The sequence below is a fragment of the Osmerus mordax genome, chromosome 11, assembly GCF_038355195.1.
Source record: "Osmerus mordax isolate fOsmMor3 chromosome 11, fOsmMor3.pri, whole genome shotgun sequence".
In the NCBI taxonomy this organism is placed as follows: domain Eukaryota; kingdom Metazoa; phylum Chordata; class Actinopteri; order Osmeriformes; family Osmeridae; genus Osmerus; species Osmerus mordax.
This window is the reverse complement of record NC_090060.1, coordinates 15,764,623-15,780,230: the sequence shown is the minus strand read 5'-3', so window position 1 is coordinate 15,780,230 and position 15,608 is coordinate 15,764,623. Positions and strand designations below refer to the sequence as shown.

Here is a 15,608-nt window from a genome sequence, read left to right as displayed (position 1 = left end):
CTGTGGTTCATCCGTCTTTCTCAGCGGTCCGCAGGCTGCCACTCAACGATCCACACGACCACAACCTCTCATCTCCTCAACCCTTCCTTTTCCTTCACCTCCGTCTCCCTCTGGTCTACCACTCCTCTCAGCCTTCCCTTCATCATCCCTCCATCTGCTTCTGCTCACTCACCCCTTCTTTTAAACCTTTGCTGACCCCTCCCCCTCCCGCCTCCACTCGCTCTAAAACACTTGTCCTTGCCTCCCTCCTTCGCTCCACTCATCTCCTCGGTGGTGGGTCTCCACGGCAGAGGCGTGACTGCACATCCACGCAGCCCTTTAGGAAGAGCCTTCCCACAATGCACCACGGGCCAATTTGCATGGCAGGCGCTGGTGTGTGTGTCATGGAGATAGAGGATGGACGAGCCGGGAGGGAGCGAGGGAGGAGGGAAGGGAGGGGAGCGAGGGAGTGAGGGTTGGAAGGATGTGGTTCTGAATTATTCATCGCTGATCTACAGGAAGAAGACAGAAAAAGGAGGGGGAAAAAAGACAAGAATGTCCTCCTCTGTCATCTTCGTGTGACATCCAGGGAGACCCAGTCGGTGTTTTAACATGTCTGCTGTGTCCTGCTCTCCTGTACGCTCAGTGCTATAGGCACCCAGAGTGCGTGTGCTTGAATGTGGCCAGTTTTACTAAGCGTCCGAGCAGTATCTATGGTGGGTCTCTGGTACACGGTGCCTGAACCTGTCCTACCTTCAGCCTGAGGAGGAGGCTGAATCCTTCCTGGCAGCTGAGGTGGGCAGCCTGTCTCTTGGGGACTCACACAGCCATCATGCTGTCTCTAGCTTGGCCCAGTCATACAGCCTGCAGGGCTGGTTTGCTAGGCTGTAACTGATGGTGTGTTTGCTGCTAAGATGGTGAACTGTTGACTGACTGACTGACTGACTGACTGACTGGAGTTGCTGACTTCCTTTGTTGTCTGTTTCTGCAGAAATCCTTCTCTCTGGTGCTGGAAAGCTCTGGACCATGACAACGACACGTCAGAATTAGGTAAGCTGAACGGACTGTGTGTGTGTGTGTGTGTGTGTGTGGTGTGTGTGTGTGTGTGTGTGTGTGTGTGTGTGTGTGTGTGTGATAGACAGGGGTACGTGTGTTTGTGTCTGTGTCTGTGTGTTGGGTTGCCTCAATTTTGGAGAGAAATAAAGAGGCAGACAAAGTAACTGAATTGTTTCCTGTTTCAATAATACGACTCGAAAACTTTCCCACACACATGAAACAAGTGGACAATCGGTGAGGTGGGGAGGAGGAGAGGGGAACAGATAGAGCAGAGCAGATGAAAGAGAAACGCTCTGTTTGTCCTTCTGCCTCCCTGTCTCTAGCTTCTCACCCGGGTTCCTCTCCAGAGCAGAGGCAGACCGTTTATTTTTTGGACTTGTGAGAGTGTGTGTGCATGTATGTTTGTTGTGTGTGTGTCTGCATGTCTGCTTGTGAATGACTGTGTTTGTGTGCGTGTGTGAGAGAGAGACACTGGGTTTACAGGGGGTCTCCTAGTCAGACCCTTTCATTTTCCTGCTCTTCTCTAGTTGTTTCTGCTCTTAATCAGTGAAAGCACCATGACAGAGAATGTGAACGGAATATTCTAAAAACACACACACAGACACACACAAATTCATACACTCACACACTAATTCATAGACACACACACAAGCACACTCACAGTTCCGAAAACACTCCCACCCGGCACTCTCTAGATTCTAACACAGAGAGAAACCCAGAGATGCACTTTTCTTTTCCTAATTTCTTGTCTTTCATCCTCTCCTCCCTGCCCCTACGCCCCCCTCCTCCCTGCCCTACGCCCCCTCCCTCCCTGCCCCTACGCCCCCCTCCTCCCTGCCAAGTAAGAGGGCAACAGTCTTGTCTGAAAGAATCTAGAGATAACAGGAGGCTGGGAACCAAACTATATCCACTCCTTATCTAGACACCCTCCTCCCTCTCTCTTTTCCCTTTCCTTTCCTCTCCTCCATCTCTCCCTCCCTCCTCTTTCCAGCCCAGTTCTTACCTCTGGTTTGGGGCCTCATCTCTGGTTCTGTCTGGCTTTTGTAAAACTCAAAGCCCCCATCACTGGACTACCGTGGCTTAGCTCAGCCCCGGGAACGCAGGCGTCCAGGAGCAGGCTGGACAGACTTCCAGCCTGGTTCCCTAATCAGGCTGGATTAGCGAGCTGTAATGGAGCTGTCGGACTGCAGCGGAAGTCCTGGGAGAGGAGAGGAGGAGGAAGACACTGACTAAGCTTTCAACATGAATGACCTTCACTGACTCAGTGGCGATGCTGGGGTGGTATTAGAACAGGTCCCTTTCACTCCTTCCTCTCTCTCTCTCTTTATCTCTCTTTCTCTCTCTCTCTCTCTCTCTCTCTCTCTCTCTCTCTCTCTCTCTCTGTCTGTCTGTCTGTCTGTCTGTCTGTCTCTCTCTCTCTCTCTCTCTCTCTCTCCTCTCTCTCTCTGTCTGTCTGTCTGTCTGTCTGTCTCTCTCTCTCTCTCTCTCTATCTCTCTCTCTCTCTCTCTCTTTATCTCTCTTTCTCTCTGTCTCTCTCTCTCTTTATCTCTCTTTCTCTCTCTCTCTCTGTCTCTCTCTCTCTCACTCTCTCTTTATCTCTCTCTATCTCTCTCTCTCTTTTCTTTATTTCTATCTCCCTTTTTTTATCTCCACAGTCTTTATCACCCCTTCTCTCTCTTTCTCTTTCTCCCTCTCTCTTTGACTTTCCTCCCTCTGTCTCTTTCTCTTTGTGTCTGTGCCTTCTCATGTTGAACTATTGACCTGTATAGGTGTATTGATGTCTTTTGGGGCCCAGGTGATTAGGAGGAAGGTAGAGATAGGCGTTCTGCATGCTTCTCACTGGCAGGTCAAGGGCAAACACTTCAGATCCAATACTAGGCAGTGAGACTCAAGACACTGGAGGAAAGAGAGATAAGCATTCCCCCCTCTGCTTGCTCAACATTGAGTGTGTGAGTGTGTGTGTGGTATTTCTAATGTGCCTGTGTTAGCTCACGACTGCTGTTCCAGAGTTCTTTTGTTGCGGTGCAACCTCATCACATTAGGGGAGGGAATCATACTCTAACACCCTCTTTGCTGACAAATTCTTGACATCCTTTCTTTGCTGCCCCCCTCTTCCTCTCTCTCTCTCTTTCTCTTTCTCTCTCTCACCCCCCCCCCCCCTCTCTGTCTCTGGCAGTTGGCAGATCTTTTCACTGTGAGTGATGAAATTAGCTACTGGGCACATGAGAGTCATGAAGTAATGGAAATGACCAGAGGCAGCAGCATGGTCAGAAGAACTAAAACACACACAAAAACACACACACCCACACTATCCACACACACACACACACACACACACAAATACACTGGGGAGCTCCCAGTTGAAAGCGTTGGAGAGGCAGGGGTACTGATGAGATAACAACACACTCAGTGTCCACTGATTCCCTTCTCCCCTTTCATCCATTCTCTCTCTAACACACACTCACACACACACCCACACACACACTTTCAACTAACACACAAACACTTACACACACAGAAACACTCAAACACACACTTGAATGCACACTTGACAAGCAATCAACACACCAACCCACACTCAAACACATTCCGACCAATATGTGCCCCTGTTTTGATTCCTTTGTTTCAAACCCAGATGATCTCTCTCTCCATCAGGAGGTTTGTTATGTGTTATTAGCTCCCTCCCTCCCTCTCTTCCTCTCTTCTTTCTCCCCCTCTCTTCCTCCCCCCCCACTCATTCCCCTCTGTTTCTCCCTGCTTCCTCTCTCTTCCACTCTTGCGAGGGCCCCCTCTCTAGCTCTCTATCGCTCGCTCCATCTCCCCATCTCTTAAACACACAGTTTCTATTCCATTTCATTGTCAATGCCACACACATACACATACATTCCTTCACTCCCAGACATTCAAACATCTCTCTCTCTCCTCTCACCCCACCATTCTCTTTCTCTCTCTTATCACTTTCTTGCTCTCTCTCTCTCTCTCTCTTCTCTCTCTCTCTCTCTCTCTCTCTCTCTCTCTCTTACACACACACAGACACACACTCAATGCTTTGTGTTGTGTTAATTCCCTGTCAGGGGGATTATAGCAGAGTTGGAGATGACAGCCCCTCTGGGAATTTCCCTTGGGGTCAGGAGTATCAACAGTGAGCCCAGTGGCCCCCTCCCCCCCTCCACTGCCTCCACCCCTCAAACATCTCTGCCCCTTTTACCCCCCCACCTTCCTCTGTCCCTGGCCCCCACCCCTCCCTCTCCACTCCCCCACCCTCCCTACGTCCCTTTCCACCCTCCCTCTCTACCCTCTGATCCTACCCGTAGGTCCTGCTCTAGAGACAACCTGACTTCTCTCTTTCTCACTCTCTCTCTCTCTCTCTCTCTCTCTCTCTCTCTCTCTCTTCCGTCTCTCTCTCTTCCTCTCTCTCTCTCTCTCTCTCTCTCTCTCTCTCTCTCTCTCTCTCTCTCTTTCTCACTCTCTCTCTCTCTCTCTCTCTCTCCTCTCTCTCTGTCTCTCTCTCTCTCTCTCTCTCCCTCTCTCTCTCTCTCCCTCTGTCTCTCCCTCTGTCTCCTCTGTCTCTCTCTCACTCTCTCCTCCTCTCCTCCTCTAGGCCAGGGGGGGCTTATTGAGCGGGTCCTCCTGTCGTCCATGTTGAATCCTGGGGAGCAGTGGCAGACCTACCGTCACCCACGGACGCAACGCTCACCCTGGAGTACCGGCTGCGGTTCCGCTGCGACTCCAACTACTACGGGCCGTTCTGCAACAAGTTCTGCCGGGCTCGCGACGACTTCTTTGGTCACTTCGGCGCCGACCCGAACGGCTCCAAGGTCTGCAATGACGGCTGGTCCGGACCAGAGTGTCGCAAGGTGAGGTTCTGTTGTAATGAGCCCGCTATCTGAGCCATTCAGGACTGGGACTGGCCATGCATGTAGGTCACCAGACACCTCTGGAAGAGGTTATCAAGCCTCATCTACTCATTGCTGACTTCCATATTATATTCATTCCCTGTAAATCTCCTACGAGGTCAGAGTTCCACAGTTTGACTGTTTGATTGCTTTGTGCCAGTCATCATCTGGTTCCCTTCTTGACCCCTGACTTTTTCCCACCTTATTGAGGTGGGACTAAATGAAGGAAATTACGGGCGAAACCATGGGAGGATATGAGGCTAGAATAATGACATCCTGTGGTCGTCCTGGTCCGCCCTTTGCCGGGTGACTTCACTTCCTGCTCAGCCAACCTGTACTTCCCCCACAGCAGGTCGCTGATTGGGTCATAGGGAAACAGGAAGTTTTGCTAAAGAGACTGGGAGGCCCAGCATCATATTATTTGAACCTGTGTGTTTGCTCCTGCATGAATGTTCCTGTCGGATCTTGTGTGTCTGAGTGACTAAATGACTAAATGTAAAAAAAAATGACTAAATGTGTCCTCAGATCAGTTTGTTGTGGGTGTTTCATGTTCCTGTTTAGCGGTGCTGAAATTAATTTAGTTCCCACTTCCAGGCCTGAATGATTCATCTGTGTTCATGTGTGTGTGTGTTTACAGCGCTGTGCAGACAGAGTTGTCACCAGAAACATGGGTCTTGCACAGTTCCTGGAGAATGCAAGTGAGTCTGCCCTCCTTCTCAGAAACAGCACTATCTGTAACGACCTGTTCAGCCTAGTGAACCCACAGTTCCACTTAGTTAACCAGTGAAGGCCGAGGCACAATGAACTCTAGCCACTATAAAACCCAACAAAAGAAACATCTTAAACAGCTCTACACACAACTGTCATTCCATTCAGTTCAGTCCAGCAGATTTAATGGGCAGGAAAGTATGTTGCCACAGTAACAGAGGAATTTGAACACTAAAACAATCATTTGCAGATGTAATAATTCACAGCTCTGTGCCCCCCCCCCTCCACCCCACCCTCTCCAGGTGTCACTACGGCTGGGAAGGCGCTCTGTGTGATCAGTGTGTGACGTTTCCTGGCTGTGTGTACGGAGGCTGCACCGAGCCCTGGCAGTGTGTGTGTGACGTCAACTGGGGAGGACTGCTGTGTGACAAAGGTGAGGGGGCGAGGGCGAGGGCCGAGGGAACAGGGCTAGATCCTTGGGTAAGATGATAGCCTTGGGTAAAGTGAATGTGAGCTGGGCTGGGCTAGCTTCTTGCATGGGCGTGGTCTCCCCATTAACGCGTTCCGTGGAAAGTCACAAAGAGCCTGTGAGCCTACTGGAGGTGATTATAAAACAGAGTTTAACAAAACCAGGAGATACTCCCAGGGCCTGCAGCTAGTCCTTACACGTCACACTGTGTGTGTGTATGTGTATGTGTGTGTGTGAGAGAGAGAGACAGAGAGAGAAAGACAGAGACACACACAGAGAGAGAGAGAGACACACACACAGAGAAAGAGAAAGAGACAGAGAGAGAAAGACAGAGAGAGAGAACGAGAGAGAGAGGGTTCAAATTGCTGTGTCTCCATTTTATATACATTTTCCCATGTCCCTGATCAGTGAGCAACATTGTTACATGCAGCAGTCTGCTACATTGCTGAAAAGGAAAACGCTCTTTCACTATCTCTTGTTTTCTGTCTCCTGCTCTCTCTCTCTCTCTCTCTCTCTCATCCTGTCACTTTTAGATTTGAACTACTGTGGCACCCACCAGCCATGTAAGAACGGGGGCACATGTGCCAACACGGAGCCGAACGAGTACCAGTGTGAGTGCCAGGAGGGGTTCCGCGGACGCAACTGTGACATCGGTGAGCGGCGGCCCAACCCAGCCAAGATCCCATCTCTTCAAGTCCATGTCTTATGCGCCTTGTTGTTGCACCTTGTTGTTGCACCTTGTTGTTGTTGAGATTCATCTCTTTCCTGCCCTCCTTCTCAATCTTCTCTCTCCATCTCCTCCCTCCCTTCCTCCATCCCCCTCCCTCCCTCCCCCCTCCCCCCTCCCTCCTATCCCTCCCTCCCCCCTCCCTCCCTCCCTCCCCCCCTCCCTCTCTTCCCTCCCTCCTCCTATCCCCTCCCTCTCCTCCCCTCCCTCCCCTCCCCCCCCTCCCTCCCCTATCCCTCCCTCCCCCCTCCCTCTCTCCCTCCCTCCTCCCCCCCCTCCCTCTCTTCCCTCCCTCCCTCCCTATCCCCTCCCTATCCCTCCCCCCCCCTCCCTCTCCTCCTCCCTCCCCCCTCCCCTCCCCTCCTCCCCTAGTGGAGCATGCGTGTCTGTCTTCCCCCTGTGTGAATGGAGCCACCTGTGTGGAGGACCCTACTGGCTTCAGCTGCGTCTGTACAGACAACTGGACCGGACACACCTGCTCTAACCGTAATTACCAGTGCAGATATACAAACCTTTATGCATGTATGCACACACACACACAAATACATTATACCATACACACACACACACACACACACAAGCATGTGCTCTGGAACTCTCTTTCTCTCTCGATATGTCCTGGATTGTTGTGATTGGTTGTGATTGGTTGTGATTGCTTGAATTGGAGTATAGCCAGGGAACAGATTCTAATCAGTCCTCCAGGATGAGACTCATTTACATAGAACCCAACTAGTACCAGCAGCAATAAGTCTGTGTTTCTGTGTGGGTCAGGTGGCTGAGCGGTTAGGGAATTGGGCTAGTAATCAGAAGGTTGCCAGTTCGATTCCCGGCCGTGCCCAAGGACGTTGTGTCCTTGGGCACGCACTTCACCCTACTTGCCTCGGGGGAATGTCCCTGTACTTACTGTAAGTCGCTCTGGATAAGAGCGTCTGCTAAATGACTAAATGTAAATGTTTCCCACAAGGAGCAATCAGGCCCATTAGAGTGTGTTTGTGTGTGTTTTCTATGGCAAAGTTCAACTAAGAGGAGGCCAGGTACAACAGATTATTAATTAAATAATGATTATCTATCAAAGAAACACACACACACACATTTTTCATAATCTCTCTGTCTAGCACTCACATACACATAATTGTCAGAGAGATTTGCTAGTTTTCTAGGTGGAGTTTGAAAAATAATTCGAAAACAAGTTTTGATATTTTTTTTGAAAGGTTGAAAACAGTGTTGTGAGTAAAATATATATTTTTAAAGGTTTGAAAAAATCAAGTATTGATTTTTTTTTGTTTATGGATGAGAACACAGAGTCCTGGCATGGACAGATGTCATTTCTGTACACGTTTTCTAGTATTCGCTCCTCGCTCTTTCCTCACACACCTTGGATTATTCTCTCTCTCACTCTCTCCTCCCCCCCCCCCTCTCTCTCTCTCCTGATCAGCCATTCCCTCTGTTTCACTCAGTTCCTTCTCCTCTCTACTGGGGCTTTCTCACTCGTATGTTCCTCATGATCACTCCGTTTTCAATTCCTCTCCAGAGAGGGGAACCAGGCCTGGCAGCTCTCTCATCTCCCCCATCCCTCCTTCCCTCTCTCCTATGCCTTCCCTCTCTTCCTTCCTCAAATCCTTCCACTCTCCATCCCTACCCCTCCCTCTCTCTCTCCCTCTCTCCCCCTGCTCTCCCTTTCTCCCTCACCATGTCTCCCCCCTCTCCCTTACTCTATTTCCATCTCTCCCTCCCTCTCCCCCTCTTTCTCTGGTGTCCAGGAGGGCCTGTGAGGTGTGAGTGCAGGGTAGCAGATGATTCTTGTTATCAGTGTTTGCCCAGGACCCAGAGCAGGAGAGTAGGGAATGAAAACATAGGCCCAGAGGACCATCCGCATACCAATGCAACACACGCCACACATGCACACACACACCCACACAATCATCCAAAACCTACCCACACACAGGTACACACAAACACAAGCATCACCATCATGCACAATATGTATCACCTCTCAAGTACGGATGGTTTAATGGATGCATGGATTGACTGAGTGATGGATTGATTCTGTCTCTCTCCCTCTCGCCCACCAGCGGTGTTACAGTGCGAGTCGAGCCCGTGTGGGCGTGGTGCGACATGTCAGGAGACTCCAGAGGGATACCAGTGCCTCTGCCCCCCCGGGTGGATGGGCCGAACCTGCCAGCTGGGTCAGTAGGATGTCTGACACAGTTCTAGAACACAGCAGAACACCGTGGACTAGTTCTAGAACACAGCAGAACACCGTGGACTAGTTCTAGAACACAGCAGAACACTCTGGACTATTAAATGGAACCTTGCTACGGGGTGTCTGGGATAACATTTGGCTCCTTAGGAACTACCGTACACATTTGGAGCCATTCTCTCAATGCATGAGTTATGCACTCTCAGGCTCTTTCACTGCCACTGTATTCATCTTGGTGTTCCTATATAATACGGTTATATTGAGCCAAATCACCCGAAGGTTGGATCTCTTCGCTTGGATTTCTAATGAAAGATAGTCTACACACACACACACAGTCACACACACACAATCACACACACAATGCACGTACACTCACAGAGGACATGCTTGGGGGATATAATAGTTAAGGGAGATATTATTTCATGATGACAGTCTCCCACTATTCCCTCTGTTAGAGTTATATGTCACTTTGACACCTGATAATCCCACACAGATACACTTCATAGCCCAGAGATACCGCTCCCCCTTCCCACACACACCGCACACACACCACACACATAAACCACGGCTCCTCACAAGAGGTAGAAACCAACCATGAGAATTTCCCTGACCCAAGCAGTCTTTTCCCCTCTCTCTCTCCTCCCCTCCTTCTCTCCCCACCTCACTCTCTCCCTCCCCCTACCTCCCTCCCGCTCTCTCTCACGCCCTACATCACTGTCTGTCTCTCCCTACCTCACTCTCTCCCTCCCTCTTTCTCTACCTCATTCCCTCCCTCTCTCTCTCCTTACCTCCCTCTTCCTCCCTCCCTCTCTCCTTACCTCACACTCTCTCTCACTCTCTCCCTAGCTCTCTTCCCCCCCCTCTCTCTCTGAGCCCTTCCCAGCTCTCAGTCCCCTCTATGCTGTGGATCTGTGTGTATCCCTTCCTTCAGGCTATTTCTATCTCTGCTCTCTCTTTATGCTCTCTCCCGGTCTCTCATGGGAACTGTCGTTCCTGTAAAACATCTCAGTGGGACTCAACATCACAGAAGTAGGCTTTGGATCACCTTACTTGACCACTTCCTCCCTCCTCATTCAAGGTGTCACATTTTCATTCTTCCCCCTTCCCCTCCTGTCAGACCCTATCCCCTGGGGAAAGAGGGGAAGAATGGGTGGAACTCAGAACACAGAGAGAAGAAGAGGTGAAGAGAGTCAAGTTGAGAGATGAAGGGAAGAGGGAGGGAAAGAGAGGTAGATAGATACAGTAATGTAAGTTGGAGTTTCGAAATGTGTATCACAGTGGGAACCCCACACAGTGGAAAACTGGGCATGCGTTAACTTACATAGTCCTAAATGGATTTTGAATCACCTCTGTGAGGTTTTCATTGTAGAAATCTCGTTCCCTCATTCAGCTGAGTGCATGATGTCCCTCTGGGCGTGGATACCCAAATCTGTTGGCTTCTCATCTCTGACGAGCACACATTTCTGTCACCCGGCCAACGGTGTGAGCTGTAAAATGACTTCTTTACTACGACATTGAAAGCTTTATTGCTTTTCCTTCTCCCGACAGTTTGATGTGATTTGGGCCAGGTACAAACACACAGATGAAATGCGTAGCTGTAAGGTGTGCTAGGAAAACACACACCCGCGGATACACGATGAAAAGCAATATCTATGTGTTGTGCTGTGGTGTTGTTTACACTTGTCAAATGAAATCTTGGAACGGCTTCAAGGCGGCTCTTTGTTCAATTCAGGATTGACGGTTTCACATACAGACAACTTCTGAATCTCTCTCTCTTCTGAATCTCTCTCTCTTCTCAGACACCGATGAGTGCGAGATGGATGTGTGTGTCCACGCACGCTCCTGTCGCAATCTGATTGGTGGATACCTTTGTGACTGCTTACCAGGATGGACGGGGCCTAACTGTGACATCAGTGAGTATAAAGACTGACATATCAAGGCAGATTCTTTTCTTTCAATTAAGTTTTACATTTGCACACGCTGTTCCACAATGAGCCACCATCGTGAGAAAATAGAACTTAATTTTATGTTTTTGCTAGCCTTGTGAGCTGCAACATGTGGTTTGAATACACCGTGTTCTGGCCAGGGGGATATTGGGTGTCTTAAAGTGTGTGATTGAGAGTGTGTTATCTCCTCTGTGCTCTTTAGGGGACACGAGCTGCCAGGGGTTGTGTCTGAACGGAGGTCGATGTGAGGTAAGAGTGTTTCCTGGGTGTACTTCCTGTTTTTGTCAGGGACGTCTTGTCCTCTTGACTGTCTGCATCAGACTTGGTCTGTGCTTGTGTGTCTTTGTGGTTTGTGCGAGGTTCATATCCAATATTCTCTCTCCTCACCTGAAACCAAGTTCTCCGTCATTGGTGGGAGGGAACTATCACTCGCTCTGAACACAGCCTCTCGTGGTGACCAGTTGTAAAGATTGTAAAAGATCTAAAGATTCTTCCTGACCTGACCTGACGTCTCTCTTCCTGTCCCCCCCCCCCCCCCCCCAGGATCTGGTGTCAGGGTCACGATGCCTGTGTCTGCCAGGGTTTACTGGGAAGCACTGTCAGAACGTTCCCGGCCCATGTGACAGCGCCCCCTGCCTGCACGGAGGACACTGTGTGGAGGAGGCCGGCAGGACGGCCTCCTGCAGCTGTGCGGTGGGATACTCCGGGCCTTTCTGCGAGGTCAGCTGGCTCAGACAATGCAGCATATCTGTCATTTACATTTACATTTAGTCATTTAGCAGACGCTCTTATCCAGAGCGACTTACAGTACAGGGACATTCCCCCCGAGGCAAGTAGGGTGAAGTGCCTTGCCTAAGGACACAACGTCATTTGGCACAGCCAAGAATCGAACCGGTAACCTTCATATTACTAGCCCGACTCCCTAACCACTCAGCCACCTGACTCCCTATATCTCTCCTCCCATATCTGTCATGTTTCGACTCGGATCATCTCTTAACCCTTGTGCTGCCTTCGGGTCACATGACCCAAAGGTTCATAACGAACCATCGTTGTGTTTACCCAATTTTACCCAATACAAAAACGAATCAAAATAATGTTATTTTAACCTTTGCAATGTGGGGGTCTGAGACAGCCCAACTGTTAAAAGAAAATGCTTCACTTTGTTTTTGTATGCGGTAAATTTGTTGCAATACGACGGTGGGTCACAATGACTGATGGGTCAGAATGACCCGAAGATAACACAATGGTTAAAACGTGGAAAAAGGAAATGAGCTCAAAGGGGATGTTCCCTCCCAGCGACTGTCACTTCCAACCGATCTCTCCCTACTTCTCTCTCTAGGTGCTGGCGGATCCGTGCAGTCCCAACCCCTGCCAGCAGGGCGTACCATGTCGGAGCACGGACGGGGGGTACGTGTGCGGCTGCCCCGAGGGTTACTATGGCAACGAGTGCACGAGCCTCAAGGATCCCTGCCATGGCCAGCACTGCCCAGGTACGTGCCAAGTGCAGAGTGTGTGTTTAGGACTTCTACATATCCAGAAACGTGACACTGTACCCCGCACATCCGACAATTGGTCCACTTCCTACTAAGCTGACCTCTCCCTGAGTTTGACCCCCTTACCCTTGGTCAACTACGATTGCCATCGGCTGCTCTATTGTCAGCCAAGATTATTATGGGTTGGCCCCCTGTGAGCTAAGTAGGATGTGGCCCCTAATTGTGTTGTTGGTCTAAAATGTGTCCACAAAGTTTTCCTATTCCCCTCTCATTCTCTCCCCTCTGCTACCTGACAGGCGCCATGTCGGACCCTGCTCGTGGGGGTTTCAGCCTCTACATGGTGCTGGTGGGCGTGTCCGCCTTGGTGACGGCATGCGGCTGCGCTGCCTGCGCCCTCCTCCTCTCCCGTCTGCACCGGCGGCGGAAGAAGCAGCAAGGAGGACCTCCGGAGGAGGGGGCCATTAACAACCAGAGAGAGTTCGTCACTCTCATCCGAAACCTGGACCGCCCCTCGCCCCTCCTGGCCCCCGTGGGCCCCCACACCTCCGTCCCCGCCCCAAGCTGCTGCGAGGAGATCGAGCTGACACGGCCTCCCTCGCCGGCCCCCTCGCACTCCTCCCCGGCCCTCAAACCCTCCCATGCCCACAAACTGGACATCTCCAACCTGGAGAGGGAGAAACTAAACCGCATCCACTACGCAGACAACCAGGAACTGGAGGTGTGACTTCTGGGACTTTGAACTCCCAGATCCCAGTCTGTTTGTTTTGCACCCAACAGGTCTTTCTGGGGTCTAACCCCAGTCTCCGGTGCTGTGCCATTGCTGCAGTACTTCCAGTGGTGGTGGTGGGTGACCCTAGTCTGACCTCTCCCTGAGTTTGACCCCTTACCCTTTGTAAGATGAGATTGCCATTGGCTGCTCTACTGCCAGCCAAAACTATTATGGGCTGACCTTCTGTGAGCTAAGTAGGATGTGGACCCTAATTTTGTTGTCGGCCTTGATCCTATTTTAGGGCGCAGCCTTGCCAATGGGGAGAGAGATGGCATAGATCTGAACTATGACCTCAGACTTCATCCTGAACTCAGAACTAGTCTGATGTGGGCCTGAGTGCAGTGTGTATGTGGCCTGTCTCTTTGCCTCATTTCACCCGAGTCCTGGTGGAGATCACATGGGGCCCGTTCCCCTAATGCAATTGGACCAGCCTGCACCAGATAAGCCTGGCTTCCTGTACGGTCCGGGTGTCCAGCCTGAGAGTGTGTTACAAGGCAGTGACAGAGGGAGAGGGAGGAAGGCGTGGGTCTCATTCCATGAAGGATGAGTTGATCTGAAGGATAAACTCACATGCTTAAATTTAAGTGTAGGTGTGTGTTGTTGTTCTGTGTTTCTTGTTTTGTTGGTTGTGTGTGGGTGTGTGTGTGTGTGTGGGTGTGTGTGTGTGTGTGTGCGCGCGTATAAGCCTTCATGTCTATTACTTGGGGGAGCGAGAGAAGGTAAAGGATTAAGAAATGAAAGAATCACATTTACTGAATCAACACATTCTAAATGGTGCCCTTTAGTAAAGAAAAAAAAACACCCAGAGAGATAAACAAAATAGAAAATGCTCTCAAAAATGTACCGAAGGAAGTTTTAACTTTGGGAATGAACTGAATTCTAACACTACACTGTTGCCTGCATGGTCTCTGTAACACTGCGATTCAAAGATGTATGATTTTTATACCTTTGTGTAAAATAGCAATGTTGTATATTTGTTGTACATATTGATACTGATCTTTTTGTACTGTGGTTTGGTCTCAGAATGTTTTAATTAATGCTTTTTGTTCTCTGTTCCCTTCCATATGTCTGAGAAGACCAGCTAATATGGATTGTGATTAAAGTGCATTTACCTGACAAAGATATGTGTGCATCTTCAATCCAACCTGTGTGTGCGTGTGTATATGTGCGTGTGTGTGTGTGTGTGTGTGTGTGTGTGTGTGTGTGCGCACAATGTCTGTTCACTATGACCTTGCTTTTGTTATCCCATCATGGCTTTCAGCTACTGTGATTGTGCCACTGGGTCAAAGTGCACACGCACATTACTTCTCAGCAATCATTTAAACCAAAGACACGCACACACATAGATTCTGACTGCCAGGAAAAACTGGACCACCTGGCTGCCCTCCATGTTCCAACTGATGTCAGAGCCAGTGAAGTCCCCTGCTCAGACAACTGAGAGTATGGGAGTGTGTGTGTGTGTGTGTGTGTCTGTATAAAGGTCATAGATGCCTTCAGTTTGTTCGTAAACTGAGATAAAGAGAGTGATGTTTTGAGGGTGAGAGACAGAAAGTGAGCGAGAGGCCACAGGGGTGAAACTGTCTTCTGGAGAGGCTTTTGAGTATGACGAATGTGACCTTTGACCTGCTGGAAATGACCATGAGTTTCCTGTCCCCACCCTGACCAGAAGGAAATGTAGGAAATAGTGTGCTCTTACCATCTCTCTCACTCACTCTCTCCTCTCTCCTCTCTCTCTCTCTCTCTCTCTGTCTCTCTCTCTGTCTCTCTCTCTCTCTCTCTCTCTCTCTCTCTCTCTCTCACTCTTTATTGCAGAAACACCTTCACACCTGCAGTGAACCACAGGATGTGAAACTAAAACCCTCCCTCCCTCCAGAATGCCTCCAGTGGGACAGCGCTCTGGACATTACGTTTTAATTGATGAACAGATTGGTGCATTATTTCTGACACAGTTCACAAATCACAGTGTTTGTCCAAGTGTTTCAAGTCCATCTGTGAATGTTTGTGAATGTATGTTAATTTTTTATCTTAGTCTTGTCTTAAATCTTATCTTAGTTTTGCATCTTAGTTTTTGCCTACTTGTGATGGGTGTGAATCATTGGATTAGTCTGTTTCATGGGGACCCGGAAAATCAGGTATCTTCCAGGTGGTTTTGAGGAAAAGTATTTATAGTTATGACACGCTTTTAATCACATTTTCAGTTTATGCAGCAAGGCAATGTGATACAGAGGAATAACAAATAAATCCGTGTGAATATCACTAATTTTTTGTAAACATGCACAATCATGACTCATGCAGAACAAGACATGTAATCGACTGCTCCCTTCTGGTCGTTAGAGGTAGTGCATGCAGTTTCTGTAAGAGATG

The 15,608-nt window shown here is 49.6% G+C and overlaps 1 protein-coding gene across 1 annotated transcript in view; it reads left to right on the top strand.

Moving 5' to 3' along the window:
- The window catches only part of LOC136952080 (protein jagged-1-like), a 17,370-nt gene extending 3,049 nt beyond the window's left edge, over positions 1-14,321 (top strand). Inside the window, exons 2-12 of the mRNA XM_067246757.1 lie at positions 4,658-4,903; positions 5,570-5,630; positions 5,943-6,073; positions 6,643-6,762; positions 7,209-7,322; positions 8,909-9,022; positions 10,836-10,949; positions 11,185-11,231; positions 11,526-11,702; positions 12,322-12,472; positions 12,772-14,321. Of these exons, the coding sequence (XP_067102858.1) occupies positions 4,658-4,903; positions 5,570-5,630; positions 5,943-6,073; positions 6,643-6,762; positions 7,209-7,322; positions 8,909-9,022; positions 10,836-10,949; positions 11,185-11,231; positions 11,526-11,702; positions 12,322-12,472; positions 12,772-13,199 (1,703 nt within the window). The 3' untranslated portion in view covers positions 13,200-14,321. The remainder of the gene's footprint in view (positions 1-4,657; positions 4,904-5,569; positions 5,631-5,942; positions 6,074-6,642; positions 6,763-7,208; positions 7,323-8,908; positions 9,023-10,835; positions 10,950-11,184; positions 11,232-11,525; positions 11,703-12,321; positions 12,473-12,771) is intronic.
- The last annotated feature ends 1,287 nt before the right edge of the window (positions 14,322-15,608 follow it).